General features: G+C 39.9%; 1 protein-coding gene across 5 annotated transcripts; it reads right to left on the bottom strand.

The window, feature by feature from the left end:
* Window positions 1-17: 17 nt before the first annotated feature.
* Window positions 18-27,601, bottom strand: FBXW2 (F-box and WD repeat domain containing 2). 5 transcript variants are annotated; one of them, XM_037022230.2, is made up of 8 exons: window positions 27,487-27,601; window positions 27,276-27,384; window positions 22,919-23,428; window positions 14,908-15,102; window positions 12,682-12,815; window positions 10,287-10,373; window positions 9,252-9,421; window positions 18-5,022 (listed from the first exon to the last, which is right to left on the bottom strand). In XM_037022230.2, exons 1-8 carry the CDS (start codon window positions 27,553-27,555, stop codon window positions 4,734-4,736), a joined length of 1,563 nt encoding a protein of 520 aa, XP_036878125.1. In that variant the 5' UTR covers window positions 27,556-27,601; the 3' UTR covers window positions 18-4,733. The 5 variants fall into 5 exon arrangements, with proteins under 5 accessions (XP_036878125.1, XP_036878128.1, XP_036878126.1 ...); XM_037022233.2 differs by having other exon boundaries at window positions 22,919-23,336; window positions 27,487-27,526; XM_037022231.2 differs by lacking the exon at window positions 10,287-10,373.
* Between the last annotated feature and the right edge of the window lie 355 nt (window positions 27,602-27,956).

The raw sequence follows: 27,956 nt of genomic DNA, 5'->3' as shown, positions 1-27,956 counted from the left end.
CAGACTTAAATAGAATGTGTTTTTAAGGAAATGCAGCTTTATTACTTTCAAGTACAAACAATACTTGGGCTTGGCTAACCAAATGTTGCCTAATGAAGGGAATCTGCTTTCATGTATAGATAAAGATTTATAGTTAGCACAATCACTTGGGGGTGAAAAATGCTTCTATGATGCATGAAAACCTCTCATCTTATAAGAAGCACCTTGTTCCACATTCACTCCACTATTTGCTTAAGCAATCCCTCCTTCTGCCACCCCACACAGGTCAAATAGAAACTTCACCTCATTCCCCCTAGATCATACGTCAAATCAAAGTGAAACATGAACTGATGAATTCTACCACGTTGATAAAGATATTGTATTAGTGAGACACAGCCTATTTCAACCTGAGCCTTCTCATCAAGTGTATAAAGTCCAAGTTAGTGAAATGTGTTCACAATGTGACACATTAGGGACACCAAATAATTGTAGTTTTTAATCATCTGAATTGCCAGGTTTAAATATCAAAACCAGATTCTTATTTAAGCACATTCATGAAGAGTAGAAGTAACTGGGTTCTTTAAGCTGCAATAATTAAGTGGGTTTACACACGTCAGGATTGTAATACTAACTTCAAGCAACTAAATCTTTCTACAGAAGACTAGAAGCACATTGAAACTTGACAGCAAAATCCCTTTTTGCACTGAGCATGATCACTCAGCCTGATTAGACTGATAGGAGCAGTGCAAAGATGATCCAGAAATCCATCTGCGGATTATTCTGAAAAAAATTCACCTTCCCAGAGTAGGCACAAGGGAACCTCTGATGGGACATTGCCAAAGAAGGCTAGGGGACATTTCTGTCAAGAATGCTGATCTGTTCATTCATCAGACACTATCTGGGAACTGCATAATTCTCAAGTGTCTCGGTTGTCTTAAGGATCTCAGCAAGCACCAGCCTAACCAGGTTATGTGTCAAGGCTATGTCAAGGGGACAGACCTAAAAGGCTTCTCCCCTGCCCTGAAAAGTCTAGTGTCCCCAAAGGCAAAGGTGACAGTGTGCCATCGCAGACTGCATCCTATAGCAGTGATCGGATTCTGCACACTTCACTACAAAGGCACTTGCAGGCCACCTAGGTCTGCAAGAAGCCAGAAGAGGCATAGAAAGCTGGAAGAATCATGGGGTTGGGGGTTCATCTCTAGGTTCCCATGAAGCCAGGGCACAAAATCACAGCTTCAAGGAGCTGGCTGGGTTTGGGCCAACATGTAAAACCACCCTTAGCTCCTTCTGTTAGGTCATACTGCCTAACCTAACAGAAACAATTACTTCATGAGTAAAATAATACTGTTTCCAAAGATATTTTCTTCTCCCTAAGATGTTTTTACAAATGCATAGCAGTAATCATCCTCCTGAGAGCAAATATGAGAATGATTACATAATCCTTATTCACACTTGACAAAGGGTTTGCAACAGCAACAGAGTAATTTTTAAGTCACGAAAAATGAAGGACAAACCTTAAAATTTAATAGCAATATTCACCACCTTCCACTTACGAAAAGCTATCCAAACACAGGTACCTTCCTGTGAACTTTTCAGTCCTGCCCCCAAAGGAAGTCCTCCTTCCTAGTTCTCTGATACGTCTAAAGGTCAGCTTAGGGCCAGTCTTGACAACACTACTCCAAGGACCCAAGGACGAAAACCCCCTTCCTTGGTAATTCTAAAATCTCCCACTCCCTCAGCTTCCGGGCCATCCTCACCCTGGAGCCTGAAGTTACGGCACCCTTTATGAACCCAAGAGGCCCTCGCTTCCACCATAACACAATGTCACTCAAGAAATCCAGTGCTCCGGGGAAGGCAGTACAGCACAGAGAAGACAAGTAATGACTCTACAGCATCTTACTGTGCTGACAGAGCGACGGAGGTGTGGCTAAGGACTTGATAATATGGGTGAATGTTGAAACCAGTGTTGTTCATGTGAACCTTCATGAGATTGTCTGTCAATGATATTTTAATTAAAAAAAAATTCAGTGCTCATAAGACAGGATGGAGTCTATCTGCTCATGACTTGAGATCCTTTCAGAAATGAGAATATTCACAAAAGAGGTAGAGACAATTCCCTTGCCTCTGGCTAAGGAAGCAGAAGTCATTGTGTGGAAGACAGCCCCCAATTCCACCAAAGGGGTCTAAGAACTGCAGCTTTAGCTACCCCCTACCCACCACTCCCTGACCCTCTGCTTAATTTTTTTTAAAGGATGAGTTTTCCATTTTTATAAAAGCTAGCAATAGTATGAATATATAAAACAAATAAAATGCTCAGGTGAAATGAAGGCTTTTCTGAGGAGCAATCAAGGTTACTGGGACTCCCAACCACTGCCTCTGGTACGTCTTTCTGTCAAAATCAGCAGAACCAAGCACCACCCTGATGACGGCTCAGGTGCTCACCACTGAGAATGGGATGGGACACACCAGACAAGTCTCAGGCTTGTCATAAAAAAAAAAAAGTCCCACAAATACCTATGCTTATTTGCCCCGTTGAAACTACTGGATCGATGTGGAAGTGAGTGGGTGTGGGGATGGTCATAAGATCAGTAATCTCAGTGATTGGTGCAGGTTGGACAAAAAGGAGAAAGTCATTTACCCTCATCATTGCCTCAAGTTTCCCGAGGCTTCTGCAAAATAGATTCCAGCTGCAAGTCTGGTTTCCTTTCTTGGAAGACCAAGCAGAGTTCATGCACAGAAAATGTGAGTTGGATTTTGGGTATGGAGGAAAAAACTTCTTTTTCCTAATTCCTTACAGTCTCAACATGGAAATTAAACTTGTCCTTGAAACCAACCATTAAGTCTAAAATATTAACTTCACAGCATTCAAAGGTCCATTGCCAGGCTCTATATTTATGTGGATTCTGGCGGAGGGTTTGCCTCATTCTCAGACTGCCAGCAACCCTTCTTCCCACCTGGAAAATGGATATGCTTTATAGCAGCGTCAGTAGAAGTGAGTAACTCACATTCCCAGGCAGAGGCTGGAACTGAGGTTCTAGACCTTACATTCACCTTCACACTTTCCTGTTGGTCTGTGAAGGGAAAAGTCCCCTCACCCGGTAACAGAATGGGAAAGAGCTGAAATGTCCCTGCTTGCTTCCTCTGTTTCCTAATGTTTGTGACAATGATGTTAAAAATATTTCCACTGCTGAATCACAGAATTACTTAACTTTACAGGAATGAGGGTGGAGAATACAAAGTGGCAGCCAGGGCACACATTTTGTTTAGCTCACTGTATTTTAAATTACCTTCAGTTAGTTGTCAACATTTTAAAAATTGGGAGATTTCAAATAAAAATCTGGATTTCTGCTTCCTCCTGAAAAATCTTAAGACCTGCCAATATTGGGCTCATTTCTGCCTAACTCTTGGGGCTGAGCAGCCCTGTTATAGATAAGCTTTCCGGGGTTCCGCACCATGGTGCCCAGAATGCTTCATGCATCTGTTACCTGCCTGGCTCCTCCCCTGGGCATGTGAGTTTCTCAACTCTCATCTAGAGCAATTCCTTCATTTTAAAGATGAAGAAAATGAGGGTCCAGGGACAGAAGGCTAATCTGCCTGAGGCCACACATCGATTAAGAGGCAAACAAGGAGAAGTCAAGGTAGGCATCTTTTTTTCTCATAGAGCACAGTGCCTCTCTCCTCTCAGTATTTCTTCCACCAATGTCTTACATTTTTGTAAGTGGAATCTGTTGTATTTTCTACATTCCCTTCTTATCCATCCTTTTTGTATATTTGATTTCCCTATAGGTAACATGTTTCATCAATTATTTCATTTAAATATTATCTCCAACCCCAAAGAATTAGTAAATCAGACAAAACTGAAAATATCAACTTTTACACACCTTAGTAGATACAGCCAGAAAGAATTTCAGCACTCACTTAACACCTGGCTATACAGACAGAGAAAATGGGGCCCAGAGAAGTGACATGCTTGAGGTGGCAGGTTTCCTAGGTAACAGAGTCAGTCTTTAATCTTCCAGTTCAGTACTCTTTGCACTGTACCATCCACGTCACCTCTGTGCGGTCACCCAGGCTGTGGAGCACTGAAGACCAACTTGCTCCACATGGTAACAAAAACTCCAGAACTCCCTCACATCCCAGACACGACCAACATTGACTTGGCCAGGAGTGAGGGCCCAGAATGGGTTGTCAACAATCCATTTATAGAACTGGATTTGTACTGGAAGACAGACTTTCCTTATATAACTGGTATTTGGTGGAGAGTTTTTGAATGCACAGGACTCAGTGGTCTTTGTAATACTGGTTGTTAAAAAGCTAAGCCCCATGTGAGAGAAGCTGCTGTACCTTTGCTTCAACTTCAAAAGAGAAAAGGTGATGATAAGCTTTAATAATAGATTGAATGTGTTTTTATAGGCAACCAATTAGCAGATTAATGAACCAGTTAAGTTTCTTTACTTAAAACCAAAATTCAAGAAAGATGAACCCAAAATGCATCCTCTTTTACTGACCAACATAACTAAGTACAAATGAAGTCAATGGTGTCCCCCATTAGCATGCTGCGTTGTATGTCAATAAAACAACCCCTCCCCCACCCCGAGCCCCGGCCCCCTGGCAAACGTAGATAAATGATTGTGCACTGCGTCATGATACCATTAGGTGAGAACTTTGGTTCATGCAGTCGGCTGCCACAGAGGTTGCACTCAAAACCCGCAGCCCTGGCACCCAAAGTCAGTCAGCGGTGGCAGCTGGTGGCATCAGCCGTGCTCCTTCCACAACACCAGGTGAATACTGTGGTCAGGCATGCTGGTGGCAAAGACCAAGCCTGAGTCATTGTGCCCATCCAGTCCATTCAGCCACGACACTTCGCCTGCCAGGAAGCTTGAGCCTCTCTTTGATTTCCTGTACTCTGGCAGTGGCCAGCGGCTAATCAGGCTCTTTGTCCGCAAGTCCATGATATATAGGTAGCGGTTGTCAAACAGCAGAGCAAAGATATCTCCAAACCCAAGCAAGGCCAAGTTTGCTATCTCAGGAATCTTGATGACCCTACAGAGATGAGAGTTAGGAAACATGAACTAGAAGGCAATTCTGTTTACGCTACTGTAATCTTTCCTGTAGACCTTTAAAAACCAATACAAAACTCAAGCAAATTTACGGAGCTAAATAAAAGTTTTTGATGAAAAAGAATGTAAGAAAACATGAGGACAAAAAGCACAGCCTACTTAAAAAAGCAGGGGGATGGAAGAACCCTTCATAATGGTATGATAGCACAAGCATGTTAGGAGAAAGGAGGTGTCTGATCAACACTTATAAAAGCATAAAGTGCCCGCCCATCCAGGCTGGAAAGGTTCTTACAGATAATCTCATTTAACATCTTAGAAGATGTGAAAATTGAAATTCAGCCAGTGTAAATACTTTAGCTAAGGATTCACAACTACGCAGCTACCAGTTAGAATTAGAATGCAAGACTAAACTACCACCAGGTAAGACGATTTACTCATCAAACCCTAGAACACTGGCCTCAGGGATCTCCTGAAGCCAGAAGCCAGACTGAAACCCAAGTGACCACTCTCTAACCAGCAGGGAGCAAACACACGGGTTCCTATCTAAGAACAGTAGAGGCTGAAAATATTAGAAGTTCCCTATAATTCAGAAACATTAATAACAGATGTATAAGAAGTTGTCAAAGAAAACCAGGAAGTCAGGAGGACAACCTTAGCCTCCTCAGGTTGGCAGTTCCCATCAGTTGGAACACTGATGACAAAGGCACAAAACGGGAAAGACTAACAAACAGCGGCACAAATGGGAAAACCTTTGTCTCTGCTGTCTGCACACCAGTGGGGCAAAAGGCTGACAGGCAAAGCTGGTGTCCTCTTTGAAGGCACAGATACTGCTGCTCAGGAGTTTGGGCTCCTGAGAGATACTAGGTTAGCCTGTGTTTTACCAGGAACACTGCCGACCAGTGTCTGTCCAAGAGGTCAGCCAGGATGGGCAGGACCTGGTAACCAGGACAAGAAGAAACGGCTGAAGACCAGCTGAGGGGGAGGAAAAGAATTGTCAGGGACAAGGGACCCGTATATGATCATCGTCTTTAAACAGTGAAGGATGTGCGGGCGGCCAGACACGACGAGTCCTGGAAGAGAGAACTCGGTTCTCCAAGGGGAGGAGTCACACACAAGCAGATTGCACTTTGGTATCAGGAAGGGTACTGGAAGGGAGGAGATTCCGTAGTGAGGAAGACCTGTTCTCACATTCCACTTGCCCAACACTGAACTTTGGGCCAAACCAGTTTCTCTTCTTTATTTCCTTGCTTGCTCATTCATCCAGCTGCTCAAGCTAGGAAATATGGCAACCATCCACCTCTCCTCCTTACTCAGACCACACTTTCAATCACTAAGAGCTATTGATTTTACCTCCTAAATTTTCCTCTCATTTATTCATTACTATTTGAATTGCCACAACTCTGATCCAAGACATGGTCTTCTGCCTGCGTTACTGCCAACAGTTTTCAAATGGGCTCCCCACATCTACTCTTGGCCCCTTTCAACCAGTAAACCTCATACTGAAGTCTAATTCTATTACCATCCCGTTTAAACTTTTAATCTGTTGGATGGCTCTCTACTGCACTCACATCTCCAGCCACACTGGCCTTTCAGATCCTCAAATGCAGCAGACTCCTTGGGCTCAGTGTACACCACCCCTCACTGCATGCCCAGGCCTGGCACTTAGTTAATGCACATGCCCGTCCTTTAGGGTTCAGACTGAGTCTCTTCCTCAAAGAAGCTTTTCTTAGTCCTCCAATTAGCTGGGGTCTCAAAGTACTCCGTACTATGCTGCGCTTAGCCTGGCCATTAAAACAGCTGTGTGATTAGGTGCCTAATGTCCGTCTGCTCTCCTGCTGGGTAGTAGTTTCCCTGGGTTGGGTTAGTGTTTCTGTGGTCCCCAGTGTATCCCACAGTGCCTAGCACACAGGCAAGTGCTCAGTAAGTATCTGCTAATGAACACAGCAAAGGCACAATGAACACAGGCAAACAAAAACTTCTCCAGAGAGACCTGAAGGAAAATGGGAAACACAGCAAGAAAGTCTGGTAAGTGCCACATCATATCACAAGGCAAAGCAGGAAATAACCAGAAACTTAGAAAACTGGGTGGCCAGGGAATAGGACATTAGCCTGGTGAAGATTAACTGACTCCAAAGACAGAAGCACAGTATGTTGCAGAATAGAACACAGGTTTTGACAGGCTCAGAGCCTCTTTTATTGATTACTTTGGAATTGTTAAGAGACATCCCTGCTGTGCACTCTGGGCTCTTGAACCTAAAAAACCCCGCCAGCTGTGCTGGGATAACCTAGTTTAAGAGACTGTGTCATATCTTCGATTTGCTGAGCAATAAGCTGTCATCTGTGTTTTGCTTCTTTTCAGTTAACTTCAAAGCGTAAGTAGCTCTACCTGGTCCTTGCAACTGAGGCCACAGGATTTGTACTAAGATTTCAAAAGAGGCTGGTTTGTGTTTGAAGGGAAAAAGCAAGAGAGAAAATAGCCCCTTCTCAAAGAAAAATCTGAACCTAACATTTCCTAGTAGCAATTTCATGGGTTTACTGCTTAAAGCTAGTGTACCCAAATATCAAAAACAAAAAGCACTTTCATTGTGGACTCTGGACTCTCTTTATATGTGATTCTGAGTAAGAAGCATATATGAGAAAGGTAGATGAATGATCAATTGAAAATATTTGGAGACTTTAGGCATTAAAATTATGATACCACTATTCCATCTTGCCTCTACACCCCTCCCTATTAAATTTTAATTCAAAACAAAACAATCCTAAACTGTAGAAGATCTGTATTTTCCCATGGTGACTACTTGGATTTTTTTTCTTTTCAAAGTATCAAGTTCTTTCTAAAGTTCCTTCTCTCTGGCTTACTGGTACCTTAAGCATTTGCCTGCTGGATGATCCAGCCATGGATAGATGGATGGATGGGTGGATGGATAGACAGATGCATGCTAGACTAGGGTGAGATGTGGGATGTTGGGCAAGGACCCTACCCTCTCTCAGCTTCAATATCCCCATCTATAAAATGAAGAACTTGGACTAATGTTTTCTAGAATCTGTTTCAGGTTTTTTTCTCAAAGCACAATTATGAATTATTTCTAGAACAAACTGATTCAGAAACAAACTGGTTAGAAATGTAGGTCTGACTCCAGGAAGAGACAGAGACATAAATGGGGTTGTAACTTTATGAAAACAGAGACAGAGCCTGCCAAACTCCTGCTGGCTAGTATGACCAGATCCCATACAAGCTGACCTCAAACAGTCATGCATAAACGCAATGCAGAGAACGTTTGATTTTCTGTACTTCCCCAAGCCAGAGTTTTCCAAATCATGCTAGAGACTAATGCTGTGATTTAATAGGTAGTCCTCAAAAAAAAGGGCTTTGTGAACAGGAAGTGTGAAGATACAGTCAGGGTAAACAAATTCAAACAGGTTTCTTCACATAGGGCATTCACTAATAAAGATCTGCCAGGTCCTATGCTAGGTCCTTATTACAGGCATTTAATTTAATCTTCACTTCACAGGTGAGGAAATTGAGGCACAGAAAAGTTAAGAAACTTATATGAAATCACACAGCTCATTAGAGATGGCACAGGTCTTAAACCAAGGTTTGTTCATCACCAAAGCATAAGTTCTCTTAATGACCATAAGGCACTGGCTTCCATCAGGCTCCAATATGCTAACAGATGCCACCAACCTTCAAGAGCGATCTATGGTGTGTTGCAGTGAGACAAAATCATTTCTCCACGGAACTCTTCTTACTTATTTCTTTGGAGAAGCCCTGCAAGTTGTATTTCTCTCTAAATACCTCTGCCTTTCTACTAGCCAACAGAAGGCCACCTGATCCCTCAATGCAGAAGTTCATCTGACCAGGAAGTAGAGTTTAAAATATTAGAGGAGATCTGAAAGATCTTTCCATCTAAGCCTCTCAATTTTCAGAAAAGCATGTTAAATTCTGAAAGGGGAAGTGACCCAGAGTAAGGGAAGTTATTAGAACTGAGATCTAGCATATAACTTTTTTCAATTACTGTCATTAAAAAATTTTTGTGAGACTTTCAGCATATAACCCTGTTTATAACTGATGTAGTTAACATTTCCCAAAAGCAAGTTATTGACTGGTTTATCCAAATATTTAGTCTTCTCTTTACTAGTAAACTGTACCAAAAACAATAAAGAAATGAACTGGAAGAGATTGTCAAAGGTAAAGGTCCAAAAAAACATTACCTGAGGACATCATAACTGGCAAAGTCCCATTGGTAGAGACCCAGTGCCGAGCTACAGACAATGTATTGGCCATCAAAATGTAGTCTTGGCTGCAGGCAGATACTTCTATCCTCAGAGACAGACAATGTCTTTAAGCACTTGCAGTTGATTTCTCTCCCAATAGGCCAAATCTGCAGATAAAAGAAAATTAGGAAAGATGACAGATCACATCACCACAGAAAAATTTGTCCTTAAACAATGTGGCTTGTGTTTGCCCAAGTCAGATACAAAGTGAAATAAACTAGAAAGACTACCAGTTTTACAGATGAGAAGCATGGGTTCAAGCTCTAGTTCTGCATATATATATATATATATGTTTGATAATCTTAGGTAAAAGAATTTCTCTGAACCTCAGTTCCTACAATGAATAGTGCCTACCACATGAAATAGTTTAAAAGATCCACTGAGAATGCATATGAGTGCTCTATCAAGCTTATACAAATTGTTTTTATTATTATACACATAAATATTTATGTTTTCAGTTTCAAACTAAGAATTGAGGTGGTGAGAGGCATGTGTCTTAAGAAAACAAGCACTGAAAAATTTCCATGGAATATTTTTTCTTTTGTTTTAAATTGAAGTACAGTTGACATAAAATGTAACATTGATTTCAGGTGTACAACATAGTGATTTGACATTCATATACATTACAAAATGTTCACCAGAAGTATAATTACCACCTGTTACTATAGAAAGCTCCTATAGTATTGACTATATTCCCATGCTGTACTTTTCATCCTCACAACTTATTTACTTAATAACTGGAACTTTGTACCTCTTAATCCCTTTCACCTATTTTTGTTCCTTCACTTACAAATCAAGGTTACTAGAACATAGAAATAATGAGTAATTCTCTTCTCAATGGGTTTAAGATGGCTTGGACCAACACATTCCTGTCTTCCTTGAAATATCCCCTTTGCCACACCATTTTAATTTTCTTGTATTTGCCAGTTTTTCTTTGATGAGGCTAATTAATGGAGGGAAAAAAAGCCTCACCTTAATCTCATATTTGTCCGCACTTAAAAGGATGTAGTCTCCAGGGCTGTGCAAGAGAGACTTGACTTTACACTTCTGCAAAACCACCTAGAAATATAAACCTCCATGTTACAGAAGGATCCTTTCTAATGTTATTCCTATATTGTTTTAAAATTAAAATGGGAAAAAGAATTTGATATGTATGTTAGAATAGCTAAGCTATAACTCTATGGCCAACTTAACTTCTACTAAGAGTTTTATTACAACCAGATTCTCTAAATGATCAGCAGGATCTAAAGTGTCTGTAATGTCAGCATTTAATCTTAGCTTTTATCTGGAAGCAAGCATTAGAACTGATTTTGAAAATTATAAAATGTCACTTAATAGAAAATATGAGGAATAGGCAAGAAAAAGTCCACAGACATGGAAGTAGATACAAATGATCTGTTTTCCTAAGCATGTGCACTGAAAGGAAAAAGCACTGGACGTGGGGTCAGAATCGCCATCTGCTGACTCTGCAACCTTGAGCACAACAATCTGGCCTCTCTGTTTCTCACTTTCCTCATCTTTAAAATAGGGGTAAGGCACTTATTATCTCATAAAACTACAGTGAAATGAAATAAAACAATGTTAACAGCAATAATAATTGTGGTAGTAATGAATAAAAGCTAACATCCATTAGCATTTGGGATAACCTGTAAATGCTACGTTCTAGTGATTTTTTGTAATACATCAGCACAAAGTGAGAGGGGAAGCCAGGCTCACTTGTTCAGAAGACTGGGTTGCAGAATGAACTGAAATGCACAGACCTACTAAGTGCCAGGCAACCTGCTGGGTACTGTCCTATCATCTCATTTAGCATTCGCAGTAAAATTTAGCAGATGATGAAACTCAGGCCCTGAAGGAAGGACTACTGATCTGAAACATCGGTCAGTATGCTGGCTCCCAGGCCCACTGTTTTTAATACAACACCAAGTTGTTTTATATAAATTTTCCATTTAAATACCCAATGTACGCAATACAGAATTATTTTTTTCCCTAATTTGTTTATTGTGGTAAAATACATACAACATAAAATAATTTTTAAGTGTACAGTTTAGTGGTATTGATGCTCTCACTAACTGCTCTTCTTTAGCTCTGCCTATTTGAGAAAGACAATCACCCACCCAATTTGAAATCCACTAGTCATCTTTTGTTCCCCATGAGTCAGTAAGTTCAGCTGGCTCTACCTAAAGCCACATCCTCATGCATGCCCTTCTCTTCCTTCATTGCCACTCAAGTCCACACCATGCTTAGATTATTGCAAAAGCCTAACTGGACTCCCTGTATCTACTTGGACCCCATTCTAGTCCATTTTCACTCAACAACTATTTCCTGAAAACATAAATCACACCAGCCCCTTGTTCAGCATTCATCAATTACTTCCTACTATATTTATATCCCAAACCCTTAGTATGGCAAGTAAGGTGGACATGATGGCCACCATTCCCAACTCCAGCATTAACTCCACTGGCCTTCCAGGTCATCCAATGTTCTCGATTCTTTCCCATCCCAGGGCCTGTGCATATACTGCACCCTCTGAAACACCCCACTACTCTTTACACAGCTAACTCCTATTTTATTCTTCACATTTTGTCCCTTCTCAAAATGCTTTCGCTGAAAGAATTAAGATAGGTACTTTCCTAGACACTCCTGTAGAACACTGCACTTCTCTCAGAGCACTTAGCACAATTTGTAATTATATATTTATTTGAAATTACTGTTTAATAACTATTTCTCCTCCTAGACTGATGTTTGTGTCACTCTCCTATACCCTCAGGCCCTCACAGAATGGCATAGTAAGCTCAAGAGAAGTGTCTCTGCATGGCATTTCCATTATTAATACTGCAGTTGATCCACTTAGTGATATTTTTTTGAAAACTAAAAAAACATCATTATATTCTTTTAAAGATCCTGTATGTTTCTCTTTGTCCCACTTCTTGCAATTGTTATTTTCTTTTTCAAAATGAAAATTGCTTTTCTTACTGAAAGAGAAATATGCTAAACCTAAAGGGGAAAAAAAACATCCACAATTTTACAATAAATGATCATCTTCAACATTTGGGGCATAAACACATTTGGAAACTGGTACCATATCCTACATAGTTGCATGTTAACTTGTTTTATTTGCTCTCTCTACACATCGCATATGTTGTGGGCATCTTTCCACATCCATAATGATTCACTCATTGAACTACTTACCAAGTATCTTTTATGTGGGAGTCACTGTTATACACCATCATGCTTTGTGGTTATATCTATTCCATCTTATGGCTATTTACCACTTAAAAGGCAGAGCCTACCGTCCTCCACCCGACCCCAACTCCCCCACCCTCATAAAACCTGACATCAAGGAGATTCCTGTAAATCTTCCTACCTTGGTGACCCATTCCGTGTGCCCAGTGAGCGTGTTCAGGCACGTCCCAGCAGATAAAGCCCATACTTTCACAGTGAAGTCTGCAGAGCCACTCACCAAGATATCCAGTTCATCATTGTAGTCAACGCTAAACACTAGTATATGTAACACATACAAAGTTAAAACATACCTTTCTGAGGGCCTTTATAAGAGTTCAATAATGTTTATTCTCCTTAGCTGCCCTATTGTACAATTTTGCAACCAGAACTCCTCTAAGAATGGTGCTAACTCAACCAGTAATTTTATGGTAAAAAATTATCTATTTCAAAATTCTTGTTATTATAGCTTATTAGTCTAAGGATGAAAAGTCCCTGGAATAATACAACCTCTTATACTTGTGCTAGCTTCAAAGTGAGAAGCAAAACAGTGCTGGAGATTATGACATTTCTTCTTAGGATACTGTGTGATACTACACAAAACTTATCTAGCTTATACACAGAAAACAGAACATAGGTCATAGGTGGCCTACTTGGATTTGCATTATGTATTGCAGGAAACAAAGTATCAAGAATATAACTGAAAAACAATACCCATAATCAAGAAAAGTCAGTATGAGGAAAACAAAACACAAACAAGGACCTCAAAGGTCTGACTAAACCATTCTCTCAACTGTCCGAATTTCTTCATAGCTGTACCCCCCAGCACCTAAAACAGTGCCTGAGCACAGCAAGTACTCAAATATTTGTTTTTAAATGTCTGCCAAATTCTAAAGGAACACTGGATGTGAAGACATTGGTCTTTTCTTTAAGGAAATCATTCTAAGTGAGGGGGTAAAAGAGGAAGTCCAAAAAAAATAAATGTTTACCTCTGGCTAGGGAAACACCAAGGAGAATGACTAACTCTGCCCAGGGGTATCAGGGAGGACTTCAGGGAAGAGGCGATATTGGAGATGGGCCCTGAAGGATGAGTAGAGTTTATCAAGAAAAGAAAGAATACTGCAGGTAGAGTGAACAGCAAAGGCATGGAGTTAGGAAATGCCACAGCAATGTCCAGGGAATAGCAAGGAGGAAATTATTTAGAGCACAGCTCTCAAAGTTGATCAGGTATAAAACCAACTGGAAGCCAATGTACATCCTGACACTGTAGAATAGTAGATTCAGTTTACTGTTAAGTTCCATGCTAAGTCACGTATCTTTAAATATTAATTTCTACAACAAACACGTAGTCATAGCAGACTGAAGAAAAATGTGAAGGAAGACAAAGAAAGAAAAAAACTGTTTATAGCAATAAAACTGCTAGGTTTATTTCAAAGAATTACTGAGCAACAGGTATAGTGCAAGGAACTCAGGACCTAAGGGTAAACAAAATGAGCAGGGTCCCAGTCCTCCGGGAGCTTACAGCCTGCAACAGCAATCAGATTCTTATATTTACTTGCATGATGAGTGCTATGACAGTGTTATGAACCCAGCATACAGATTGTTAGGAAACCTACAGCAGAGGGACTCAACCTGCTTTGGGAGCCCAGGAAGGCTGCTCATAAAATGTGCTGCTAAAGAGCTCAGGGTCTAAGGCAGCAAGTAAATGGGGAAAGGAAGAAGGGAGCTGTTGCACAGGAGGCTGGAAAATAGTTCAACATGATTTTTGCACAAAGCTCCAAAAAGCACTGCAGCAGAGGGAGAAGCTCAGGTCTCAAGGATATATTCAAATGACCAGTTTTTGCAACTAAGGTTGTTATAAAATTATTAGGAAAATTCAGGTATCTGTTTCTTTCATCTTATCTTTTAGGCACTAGCTTGTTTTAATCAACTGTCTACCAAGCTCTAATTTGAAGTAACATGTAGATAACAATCTGTCACTCCAAAGGATTTTCAGCTCTATTTCTACAAATAAAGGAGACTGAATTTACAAGTCTAGGACTTACTCAGTTTGGTGACATGGAATCTGATAAAAGCAAAGGGGACTGACTGTTTAGCAGGATATAAATGAAATAGGAGAGATGGAGAACTGCCCTCCTCCCAGCCTAAGGGTACATAGAAGAGTTTTAAAATGGGCCAAGGAAAAGAAAAATTAGGGGAAAAATTTCAAATAAGAATAACTTGTAAAGGGATAACTGCCATGACTAAGAAAGAGGAGGGATAAAAGACAGGTAAATTAAAAAACAAAACAAAAAAGGGATCACATTCTTGGCTCCTGGTTTAAGGCATGAGATTAAAGTACTGTAGAAACCCTCGTAAAAGAGCAACCCACCCGCCCCTGTGTGCCCCCGGAAGTGCTGGGTCCTGGCTCCGGAACTCCATTCCCAGCAGGCCACAGTGTTGTCAAAGGAGCCTGTCACAAGCTTCTGCTCATCAAACTTCACCGCTGCACAGGTGTGGGTCTGGATGCCATAAATGCACTGCCCTGTGCTCACATCCCACAGTTTTGCAGACAAGTCATCTGACCCTTCAAGAGAAAATAGGGAGGTTACATAAGAAGACAATCACTAAAGAAAAAGAACAAATCTTAAAACCACAGATTATTAAAGAAGAACCTTCCCGGTCCCCTCCTGCAGTGTCCCTACTTTATAGCTGAGAAACCCAAAGTACGGAGACAATAATGCAACTTGTTTGGGGTCACCAAAAACGGTCTTGTGTTAATGGCATGTGGGGCTGAACGCAAAGTTTTTGGTTTAGACCTTTTCCCTTAACTTTCCAGGCTATAGAAGAGTGTTATATTAAAGTGCCACTTGGCGCTTCTGCATGCAGAATGTCATAAATCTCTGACTATCGTAAGGTCTCTGATTTGAGCTTGAAATGATGGGTATTAGCTATGCCTGCATGTGTACACTTGCATGCCTGTCCATTACCCAATAAATGAAGTATGCTGAATGCGAAAGCTGTCTGCTGGAACATGTTCTACACCCAGGCAAGTCTAAGATAAGCCTCAGATCATGGGTTAACTTCTGTAAAGGCTAAATGCTAATTTCTTGGACCATCTTGAATTGTGTAAAGGAACCTCTAAACAAACCAGGGACAAATTATTCCCAGACATTTGTAACTCAATGGTGAGCTTACAAAGCCTCTAAAGAGTCTGCAGAAAAAAGTAGGTTTTATTTCTGCCTCTGATAATGGTGACAATTTAAGAGTTTGCTTCAATTACACTTAAAATCCTAATGATTAACATGTCTTACAATTTACCTTTAGAGAAGTAGTAAGAATCATCAAAGACATTTTGAGGACACAGTAAACAGTCACTATGACAAAGGTAGAATATCCCAGGAAAGCACCAAATGACCAATTTTCAAAAGGGTGAAATGACTAAATAAAGCCAACCACAATTCTGTCTTTAAGAGTTGGCCAAGAGCCACTGTTTTGGACCCTGGAAAAATACCTATCACTTATGAAAGAGGCAGAGAGTAAATTTAAACCAAGTTAGAGCCTGTGAAAATGCACTGACATGAAGACTACATGTGTTGTCAGCTGACCATTTAGGGACTCAGTTTTCCCTATATAAAATGAGAGATGGGACTCTGGTAGTTCTCAGATACATGAGACATCAGAATCATCTTAATGAAAACCTTCAGTGATTCTACTTTAGAATAGCTAAGGTGGGGGCCAATCATCTTAAAAGCTTGCCAGGTAATTCTAATGCATCAGCAATGTTTTGAGAATCAATTACCTAGAACACTGCTGTCCAACAGAAATATAATACACACCACATACGTAATTTAAAATTTTCTATTATTCAGTTTAAAATGTAAAAAATATATACATAACATTTAAATTGTGAAAAATATTATCATTTCAACATGTAATCAATACAAAAAATTTAAAAATTAATAAATATTTTATATTCTAAATCTTTGAAATCCAGCAAGAATTTCAATTTCTTCACATCTCAGTTTGGACTAGCCACATCTCAAGTGCTCAAAAGCCACGTGTGGCTAGTGGCTATTATGCTGAATAGCCAGGTCTAGATAATCTTTAAGCTTGGGCATTTTGTGACTGTTTTTCTAGGGAGTTAAAGGAAGAAAAGTCATTTTAGGTCCTTTCTGAGTGTTCAACTGGGGTCTCAGTCATTCCTTTATTCAACCTAGATTTACATAACCCAGCATACAGATTGTTAGGAAACCTACAGCAGAGGGACTCAACCTGCTTTGGGAGCCCAGGAAGGCTGCTCATAAAATGTGCTGCTAAAGAGCTCAGGGTCTAAGGCAGCAAGTAAATGGGGAAAGGAAGAAGGGAGCTGTTGCACAGGAGGCTGGAAAATAGTTCAACATGATTTTTGCACAAAGCTCCAAAAAGCACTGCATAACTTTCATCGAGTTTTAACTGTTGAACTCTAAAGGATGAAAAATTCCCTTTGCTGCCCCTGCCGGGGGGGGGCAGTATATGCAAATGGTCAGCAGAACTTTTTCTAGTAAAAGACCAGATAGTAAACAGTTTAGGCTTTTTGAGCCTTACAGTCTGTTGGCATAGTAATTCTCTAGCAGAATTACTCTACTCTGCTAGATGTGGCTCTGAAGTTTGCTGTTTGCAAATCCCTGGTATATACCTATTAAAGTGCCTATTAAGTATCTCTGCATATTAAATATATGTGAATTGACACTGGGGTCAATTCATAACTATTTGGAACTATTCTAAAAACTGCCTAAGAATTATTTACAATGCTTGTCAAAATTCATTGTGTAAAACACAAACATTGATAATAAAAGCAGTTCAGGATGACTGGGAAATAGTGGCAAGATTAGGTTGGAGGACTGGTTCAGGAGGATGTTAAACTACGACTTTATTTGCATTTCTGAAAGATGCCTATGGTTGCATCATGGAGAATGGTTTGAAGGAGGGCAAAACTGGACACAGGAAAGGTAGTTAAAAACTAGGAGAGAAGAAAGACAAAATATGGTATACACATAAAACAATATTCTTCAGCTTTAAAAAGGAAGACAATTCTGACATATGCTACAATATGGATGAACCCTGAAGATATTAAGGAAGTGAAGTCAGTCAGTCATGAAATGACAAATGCTGTATGATTCCACCCATATTAGGTGCCTCAAGTAGTCAAGTTTATGGAGACAGAAAATAGAATGATGGTTACCAGGGGCTAAGGGGAGAAGGGAATAGGGATAAGTGTTCAACTAATGAGTACAGTTTTAGTTTGGTGAGATGCAAAAGGCTCTGCAGATGGAAGGTGGTGATGGCTGTACAATGGGTATGTACTTAATGGCACTGAACTGTATACTTAAATAGGGCTAAAATGATAAATCTTTTGTATATTTTTACCACAGTTTTATTTAAAAGGGATGGGAATTATCCAAACTAATTATTTAAACTAGTTTTCATAGAAAAATATTGGGCCTTCAGTTTTACACCCTAAAGAAACTGGAAAATAATCAGGTAGAGTTCATTTTATAGTGGTACAAGTCTACTCTTAACTGCTGAGCCTTTAGGAGCTATTATTCTCTGCTCCTTTTTGGCTTTATGTCAACCTGCACCCTATGGACTCCCATCTGCAGCCTTAATTTGCCTTGCATCTACATGTTTTCAAGATCATCTGATGATGAAGCCTAGAGACAAAAGGGGACTAAATAAATGTAGACTAACTTTCATTACATGAAAGGAAAAAGAAGCCCTCGATTCGTAAGACTGCATGAAAACAATACTTCCGATATAAAAAATGACAGGGATGAGTGCAACAAAGGTAAGCAGAAAATGAACTGTAACCCAATTGATATCAAGTAAACTATTGTGTTAAGCTAAGTTTAGATATTTAACTGGTAGAATCAAATCCAGCTCTCAAATGCCTCTCTGAGACATCTGACTGTCGACCAACTGAATAAACAGTCCTGAGTGCCTCTTTAAGAAAGGCAATGCTCATTCTCCTTGAAACTCTTCACCGTTGTTTCTTTACTGCTCCCCTTTCTCTAAGTGCACTCTTCATGGATCCATCCTAGCTAGGCTCTACTCTTTCCTCTCTATATCTCCTTTTAAAGTTTCACTGTTACAGCCATAGCTGTGATGTGACTAACTCCTAAACCTTTCTCTCTGAGCACTCCCCAAAGCCCTGACCCTGAGGGTCCAGTTATTTACGGGAATCTCCACTTACACATCCAACTGAATTAAGTTCATCCCAACTTGAACTCCATCTGTCCTCTTGGATTTATTCCTTCATTTTTTATTCTTGTTACTAGTACTACTATCTTCCCAGGCATACACACAGCTAGAATCCTCTGCCGTTTTTGAAACCTCCTTTTTCCCTGCTACATACACAATCCATTGTCAAATTTTGTAAATTCAGTTCAGAGGCTGCTCTTTCATCCAATTGCTCCTTTTAAAAATCTCTAGTCTTATTATCCTAAAACTAGACTTACTCCCCTTTATCTAAACTGTAACAGGCTAACACTTTAATTTGGAAGCTCTAGCTTTGTCTATGTCAGAAGGCCTTAGTAGAAATAATAACACCTCCTAAGGGAATATTTTAGAAATTTGTAGGGGTGTTTTCAACTGTCACAATGCCTGGTGGGGGAGAGCATTACTGGCATCTACTGGGCAGAGGCCAGGAATGTTAGACATCCTGTGATGTTTGCGACAGTGCACAAAAAGAACTGCCTTGTATTCTGCATGGCATTCCTCAAAGTTCTGCGGATATTCGTAAGTGAAAAGCTTGTTCTTAGTTATCTTAGCCTAGAATCTATTTTACAAGGCTTATTTGCAGTTTATTCTGAATTTCCTATAAATGGAACTACCAAGTAACCTGAGGAAAGATGTACTGTGCTTTCTTGAGAACTCTGCTAAAAGTTTTTCACCATTTGACTATAGATCACATCTCTGATGTTATCTGCAGCACAAATACAAAATTCTGCATTTATAGCTGTCATGTACACAATGACAGTACATATAGGGGTAAACATCTGATTACATTACTGTCTTCTATCACAGCTGAGCTTGAGCACTACACATTTAACGTGCATTATTTTAAATCACAGCCCTCGTATTTCTCCTCTGGATCAGAGTTTAGACATTATATTGATTTTTAAAATATCTGTATGTATAGGCACGTTATTTCTATGAATTTTACTCAAGATAAGAGAATTTAGTGAATTATGCTTTTTTTTAAAACAAGGACCTGGATCTGACAGAAATAAGAAATACTGATCTACTTCAAGCAGGAAGCTCTGATCCTGGCCCCTTTTCTGCTCAGAAATCTTTCATAGTTTTTTCTTATTGCTTATAGAAAAACATCCAAACTCACGTTCCCAGCATTCAAGGCTTTCACAACAAAACCGAAGCCTATTTCTTCAGTTTATACTCTCAGAGTTTTTTAGAGTCCCTACTTAAATCCTAAGAGTTCAGCTAAAATGAATTTTATTTTCTCCCTACACGCTCCATGCTTAGCCCTTTCCTACCTTTGCTAATGCTCATCTTCCCATTGGAAGCCCTTACTCTCATTTCTCTAAAATCTATCCATTCTTTAGGACTCAACATAAACACTACTCAATTTTACCAAATGGAAGAAATCACTCCTTCCCCTGAGCAACTACATGATCTTTTTTTTTCCTCTTATAATTCAACTATATCATTTGGTCATATGTCTTTCATAGCTCTTGCTGTTCTTATTGAGTTATTAGCCAGAGATCACAATACGGTAGCCTGCAGGGTGAATATGACCAACCACAATATTTTAAAATTTGAATGATAATTAAGAATCACTACTTAATAAAAACCAGGACACTTTACAAAATTTAGATTTGGGAATTCTCATAAAAAGTCAGATGTGACAACTCTGGGCCTGAATCCCACATGGCAATAATTCACTACAGTAGAGCAGCAGCTACCCTCTCTCTCTCTAGAAGGGTAAGTATTCTCTGATTAGCCTAAGTTCAGATGAAGACTTTTATTTTTAGTTTGTCAGGTTGGCAGATTACCTTCAGTGTATATGTCTTCTGAGCAAAGAACTGCTCTAATTCATCTGTGTGTGCCCTCACATTATTTTTCTCATAGTAGGCATTTTATAAGCACAACAGGTAGAAGGATAACTATCTCATTCAATCTATACCAAGCTGATTGTTAGCATTAGCCACCAATCCGTTTGGCAATACTATTTTACTGCTTATTCAAGAGACTAATCTGAGGGTTGCTGCAAGCTTACTGCCAAATTCAGAATTTCCTAATTCAACTATAGTGAAAATACAAGCACTTAAGTAACAAGATGACAAAAACACACTTAAAATTCTATAACAAATACTTCTCTCGCTAGTTAACAGTCCCAGGGATGCTGCTGTTAGAAAAATTAAACTAATACTTTGGATCATTTTCAACAGCGCATGATTTTCAATATGCAAACTTGATCAATTTAATCAGAATTAAAAATAACATAACATACAGGCCTACCTAGAGAATAATCTTAAAATACAGGGTTGGGCCCACACTTATTATAGATATTAACTTTTCCAAGTAGTTAAAAAATTCACTGAATGTGTCCTATTCACTTCTGCTTCAAATAAATGAGGTTTTATTGCATCTCAAAAGGAAAGTTTGATGAGAAATTTTTCAAAAAGCTAGAGCCAGTTCTGAAAATGAGTCAACTGCCAGTATTCACCTAAGTGCAAATGAACACCAAGCTCAAAGGCAATACCGCATCTTTAAAAAATACCTGCCATTGATCATGAGGCAAAAAGGGCATGGACTAGATAACCACAACTAGAAAAGTACATTAAAGTATAGAAGAACAGATGCCACTGCTCCAAAAATCAGGCTTATAGTGCAGGAAAAATAATGGAAGCATGGAGTAACTTCAGGATGACAAAACAATGAAATGCCTTGAATTTAATACTATTTTTTTAAAACTGGTAAAGTTATCTAGCATTTCAGAGAATATATCACCAAATGAGAATATGTAAATCCTCACTAAATAAAGAAATGCAATTTTAAAACAATCTTGAGCAATCATACATCTCTTTAATAGTAAAAACAGTAAAAATCAGTCTGGAAGGACTCTGAGGAAGAAGCAGGTTACTTAAGACTGTGCTGTGGGCATGGTATCAGTTTAGTCCATCTGGAAAGGACCCTCAAAGGAGCTATAAAATCATGCCTATTTCTGGATCTGGTGATTCTACTTTGAAGCTCTGCCCACTCCCCCCCCCAAAAAAACAAGCAAACAACCTGAGTATGCACTAATATATGGAAATGGCTAAACAATGATATATTTACCCAAAGGCACAGTATATATACTATTAAAAATGCCAAGTATGTAGTTCAGTTAATATTCAAATGTTTATTAGAAATTATCTCGGATGAAGAAAGAATATTGAGTATCCCTATATATTATATACAATGGAAGTGAGTAAGCAGTGGGATCCCTGATAAGGGCCTCCAGCCATTCTAAACACTGTCTAAGTATCATTTGCAATGTCAAAATGTACTGCCTAAAATGTGGACACTGTAATAATCATATGTGGAAACACATGCCCACTATAATTGGAAGATACACAAAATTCTAAATTTTAATGATTATTTTGTTACATAAAGTTACTTGCCAGCTTAAAAATATCCAACTGTCTTTATTCCCATGCCCAAACTCTAAACCTCTTAACTTCTAATTCTTCTCAGAACCACAGGATTTTGTTTCTTAATTAAGGGATCACTGATATACATTTTATGAAGGTTTCACATGAGCAACATTGTGGTTTCAACATTCACCCATATTATCAGGTCCCCTCCCACCCACTGTACACATTGTCTGTTGGCGTAGTAAGATGCTACAGAGTCATTACTTGTCTTCCCCATGCTGTACTGCGTTCCCCCGTGACCTACCTATACTGCAGAACCACAGGATTTTAAAGGAAGAAAGAAATCCCTCCCTCCCCATATTTTATAGACATGAGAAACAAACACGAAGAGGTTAAGTAATTCTTCCATGATGATCTAACTACTTGCAAGGACTAGACACTAACTCTTATACTGGTTCTTCCAGAAAATCAATGCTAAAAGACAAAAAGTTAACACAGAGGACTCTCCATGGAAGAAAAACCAAAAAAAAAATTAAGGCTTTCTGAATTACATAATGTATGAAAGAATGTCTTGGGCTTCCTTCTCATAAAATTTTATAAAAATGACCATTCTCCCTGGAAGAAAAGTGGATAAAGGGGAAAAACCATTCAGGGATGGGTGGCAGGGAAATACCATCATTGATCTCTCATATAATTAATACTCGCCATTCTCAAGTAAGATTACACCCTATGAAATGCAAAAGAAAACAAAACAGTCCAGTCTCTTACCTGTACAGAGAAGTCCATCTTTGTAGTAAAGTGCATACACTCTGGCACTGTGTCCAATTAACGATGAGGTCTCAAAGGCTTCATGGTCCTCCAGTTGCTTCATCCTCAAAATAGCCTTCAAATAAACCTTCTTCCAGTGCAAAGCGTCCTGAACAGAGTCATCTATCTGCCAGCCCAAATTTTTACAAGCAGTCTGCCACACCTCTGTACAGGCACTTATCACCTTATTCCACTGTTTAGAGACGAGGCAGCATGTGAGTAAAGTCTGAGGATCGAGCCATTTTAACAAATAAAAACTGAGCTCCAGGGGCAGGAGTTTGAGGAAGTCCCGCTTGAGGAGAGTCTCCAGGTTATTGGAGAGATGCCTGAGCTGGACTGCCCCACTCAGACTAATCAGGTGATCCAGAGTTTCATTTTTCTGCAAGTCCGTCAGAGAAAGAAATGTAACAGAAATGTTATCAAGCCATGTCTCAAAGTCCTTTCTCTCCATAAGGTTATGGAAAAATTTACCTGTGGCACATCAAAATATTGTATTAGTTCTGCTCAAAAAGACCATTCAAGCAAGACTGCTAATAAATGAAGTATTAAAAATTAGTGTAAAAAACTTGGCATTACAACTTTATACTTGGTTATTTATTACATTACAGTTTTACAGTTAATACACTATACTCATCAGAAAATTTTCCATGCACATGAAAGAAAATATATTTGAGAAAATATACTTTAACAAATCGTAGTCTCTGAAACATAAAATGTTGCTGTGTGTGACTTGCTCTTTTTGAAACCTAGCACATGCTACATGCATCTTCACAGTAGATTTACAAAGTATTCATTCATTATGAAAGAGTGTATTCTACAGATTAACATCACCTCCCCTACCCCCATCACAACCAGCATAACAAAATGTCCTTAACACTCTATTTAGGCATTAAAAATTACAAAAGTATGTACTAGGATTTGACAACAAGAAAGCAAGTCTCCTGAGCAGTAACATGAGACATTAATTATCATGCTAGGCACAACCTGACCTGGCACCAAAATCACAGAACTGACTACTGGCTTTTGCAACAGATGTTCAGGCAAAAAAGGGATGGGTAAGAAAAATAAGCAGATGTAGTAAGTTATGTGGCTCAGGTATTTTGGTCCTTCTACTTCCTTTATGGCACTGCCCGTTAGAACATGAAGTACCAAAGGCCTTATTTGGCCTCACACAGTTTGTTTTCATAAGTCTCATAAGAGCTGGTGACAACTCTTAACCATGTACCCCAGAGAGCCATGAGGGTTCTGGAAGCCTGCACAAACAAGTCAAATTAGTTATCCAGATGCTGACAAGACACCAAAAAACAGGTGTCATCATCTCCACTTTACAGATGAGGAAGATGCAGGTCAGAGAAGGTAAGTGATTTGCCTATAGTCCAATCATATCACCAGCTATCTAACAGTTTTGGTTTTGAAAGTGACTGGACTTTAAAATACTATTCTTGAAGCCTGAGTTTGGGCTAGGTAGGATTTATTAATGTTAGGATTTACCTTTCTGCCAAAAAATAATCAGTTCACCAAAAGTTTTATCAACTTAACACAAGATAACAAGCTTCCTCCTTTCTGTGAATCCAAACTACCTTATATCTGTAATATTTCTGGAAAATTTTTGCTTAAAAAAAAATCACTCACAGCAAGATTAAACAATCCTTTTCTGTGGACATTCACAATGTCGTAACAGCTAATTAATTAATACTAGCTAAATAAAACATACACCAAACCATAGAAAGGTTTACATTTATGTAATATGTGTTATTATTTAAATGGCTACAAGGTCAATTTATAATACCCATGAAAACATTAGCAGGTTCCCTATCAACTTGAGGCTATAATTTCCCACTAGGTGCATTTTTCTCTCCATTCTACTCACGCTCCACGCTGTCTTACCCTTTTCATTCACAAATAACTAAAAGACATCTATAGCATGCCAAATTAATGTGCTCACAACACCATAGAGGATTAAGGGACAAGCTTTCCAATAAGCACCTTTAAAAAAACCCAATCGTTCCTGAGATTTACATGATCTTCTAACTTCTAACAGAAAAATTTTTTCCCAAATCTTGTACTAGAGATTGCCCTTTAAGCTCCTGAACCCCATATGGGAGGCTGTTTACAAGTTCTTCATCTCTGATTGTCATGATAAAGGTATCTTTTAAAAATAAAGCAGGCCCTTCTAGCTCTGCAGAATGCACTATTAAAAAACATCAGTTTTTACTTTTCTGGAAAAAAAAAGTCAACTCACTTTGGAAGGGATTTTGTTAATGTCACAGGTCTAAACTGAACTCTTTTAGAGTACCCCTGGGAATATTAAGTACTGGCAGCATAACGCTCCAAAGGGAAAACTTCAGGAAGCAGGACTTCAATTCAACATTAAGGAGGAGCTTTTAAATCATCAGACCTTCCCAATAAGGGAACAGCCGCCTCCACAGTGGTAAGCTTCCATGACTGGGAGCAGCAGCCAAGGACAGCTAGATAGAGAGGCAGAATGATCTAAATGAAATGCTTTCGAGTCAAATCCTTTACTGATTCAGCCACTTCCCATGTGATCATGGGCATTTCAACTAACTGCTAAGCTTCACTTTTGCCATCTGGAAAACGGAAGCTATCACTCACCTACTAAGAATCAGAAATATAGCAGGGACATGATTCACACAGAGCCCAGTCTAGGGTAACTCAACGGTACTTCTTGTTAAGTTTTATTTCTATGAATACCCAGGAGGAAAGCTTTTAGTGTCCCTGAAACTGGAACGTACATGAGCACTAATACCCCTTTCAACCGTATGATTTTATCACAAAGTTTCTCTTAAAATGAATTAAAACAATATGGGAGAAAAACCCAAGGGCTCAAACTTACTAAGAGTTTAATTTTATAATTAAGGAGTTACTGACTTGAGGCTCCACTTTAACACTAAGGGCATTTTTCTCTCCACACTCCAAGCTGTCTTCCCCTTTTACCCCCACTTCAGACTAAACATTAAACTTGCCCTTCTGCCCTCAACATTAACAAAGCTCTGAAATGGGTGGTGTGATGAGAAGACTCCTCAGTTGGGAGATGGGAAACCTGGGTTTGGTCTCTGGTTCTGTTATTAACCCCTTAAGTTTCCTTAGGCAATTCTCATATTTGTATTGGGGTAAAAACTAAAGTACTACTCATTGACATTACCTCATCCGATTTTCACAACCTCACAAAGGTATCAGTACTAGTGCTCTGAACTAATAAATAAGAAATTTATGTCCCAAGAAGTGGAGTGACTTTCCCAGGGTCCCACAGCAAGTAGCAGGCTAAAATCGTGCCCAGCCTCCACCCTTCCAAAACAGAAGTAAACCTATACCTCTAGGTCTTACTAGAGGTACATTTTGGATGAAACATCATGAATGCATATTCCTCTCTTCCACAAGGACCTGTCCTAGTCAAGAGTGAAAGCAAGACATTTGTTGCTAGGGAGGAGGCTTCACCTTCCGTCTCTTTTCTTTTCAAGCATAATCAGCAGCACTTAGAATACAGAGGTTTTGAAAATATCATTTCTAAGTTTATATATGTGTTATATATACATATTTATATACATGTACATATATATATATGTGTGTGTATATATATAAAGATGTATATGCACAAAACATCTTTTTAATTGGTTACCTCCAAAGAAAACTGGAGAGCTGAGGAACAAGTGAGGGACCCGTTCCTGAATTTAAAACCACGTGAATATACTATTTAAAAGCTGCCTTTAGCTCTAAGAGGAATAAAAACAGCTTTGAAAGAATACAAATAGTATTTATGAAATATGGGCTCTGCAACTCCACTTGTTGCTTGGGTGACCCTAGGCAAATCACTTCATCTATCTCAAGTCCAGTGTCCTCACTTGCAAAGCGTCACCACCAACAGCATTCCCTACTAGGGTTTCTGTGGGGATGAAAGAGGAAAATGCATGTAAAGCGTTTAGCCCGGTACCCAAAACACTGTAAGCCTACAAGAAATGCCAGGTATCAATTCTTTGGCATTAACACTGTTATTTTTATTTCAAGCAGCAACCCACATACACACCTGTGTCCATGGTATACCCACAACTATGGCGCAGTCCCTCACATTAATACAGCGCTTTGTACTTCATAAATCACCTCTCCACACTTCATTATCTTTCAAACTCATCGCAGCCTTGGAACATCATTAACTCATTTCGCAGCTAAGGAAACTGAGGGACTAAAAACAGTAACTCCGAGACTCAATTTTCCCATCTCTAAAATCAACTCCAGGTCCCTTCAACCCGTTCGTGGCTCCCAGGTCCCCCGTTCCCGGAGCCGCGTTCCGCGCGGCACTGACCTGAGCGAGCGCCCCGGGGCCCGGGACCTCGCGCCGGGCTCACACCGACTAGGCGCGCTCGGGCCGCCAGAGCCTCGCAGCGGCCGGGTCCGCTCCGCAGCCATGGCGCCTGCAGGGAGAGAAAGACAAACGGCCAAAGGGACGGCGGGTCAGCAGAGGCGCGGGCGCCGTTAATCCCCCTCCCCAGACCGTCCCCTCCTCCTACACAGACCCGGACCAGCGGCCGCCGCTCGGGGTCTACAACCTCACAGGGGAGCGGCTTCCGGTGCTGTTGCGTCATCTCCGCGCGTCCCTCCGCCCGCGGCGCCCGGCGGATGCGACTGCACTTCCGGCCCCCTCCTCGAGCGGGAAAACGGCAGGGCCGGGAAGAGCGGGGAGGCAGGCGGGGCGTGCTCTGTACCCCTTAGGCCTGTGGCACGTGGTCCAAACCTTACTTTCTCGTGGTGTGTCCGAATTTGGCAGATCTAATCCCGTACCAGTTGTGTGGCACATATCTCACTTTACGAAGGAGAGTGAGATGTCCAGAGACCTGTCCAAGTCACACAACCTCGGAGCACCTAATATGTCTCAAACACTGTTCTAAAGTGTAGGGTAAATGAAAAAAAAAATTCCTGACTTTCCCACTTTATAAAAATGTCCAAGATTGCACGATGACCGTTGAGAAAACATAGCCAACTTAAA

The sequence above is a fragment of the Manis javanica genome, chromosome 2, assembly GCF_040802235.1.
Source record: "Manis javanica isolate MJ-LG chromosome 2, MJ_LKY, whole genome shotgun sequence".
Taxonomy (NCBI): Eukaryota; Metazoa; Chordata; class Mammalia; order Pholidota; family Manidae; genus Manis; species Manis javanica.
This window is presented reverse-complemented; position numbering and strand designations above follow the sequence as displayed.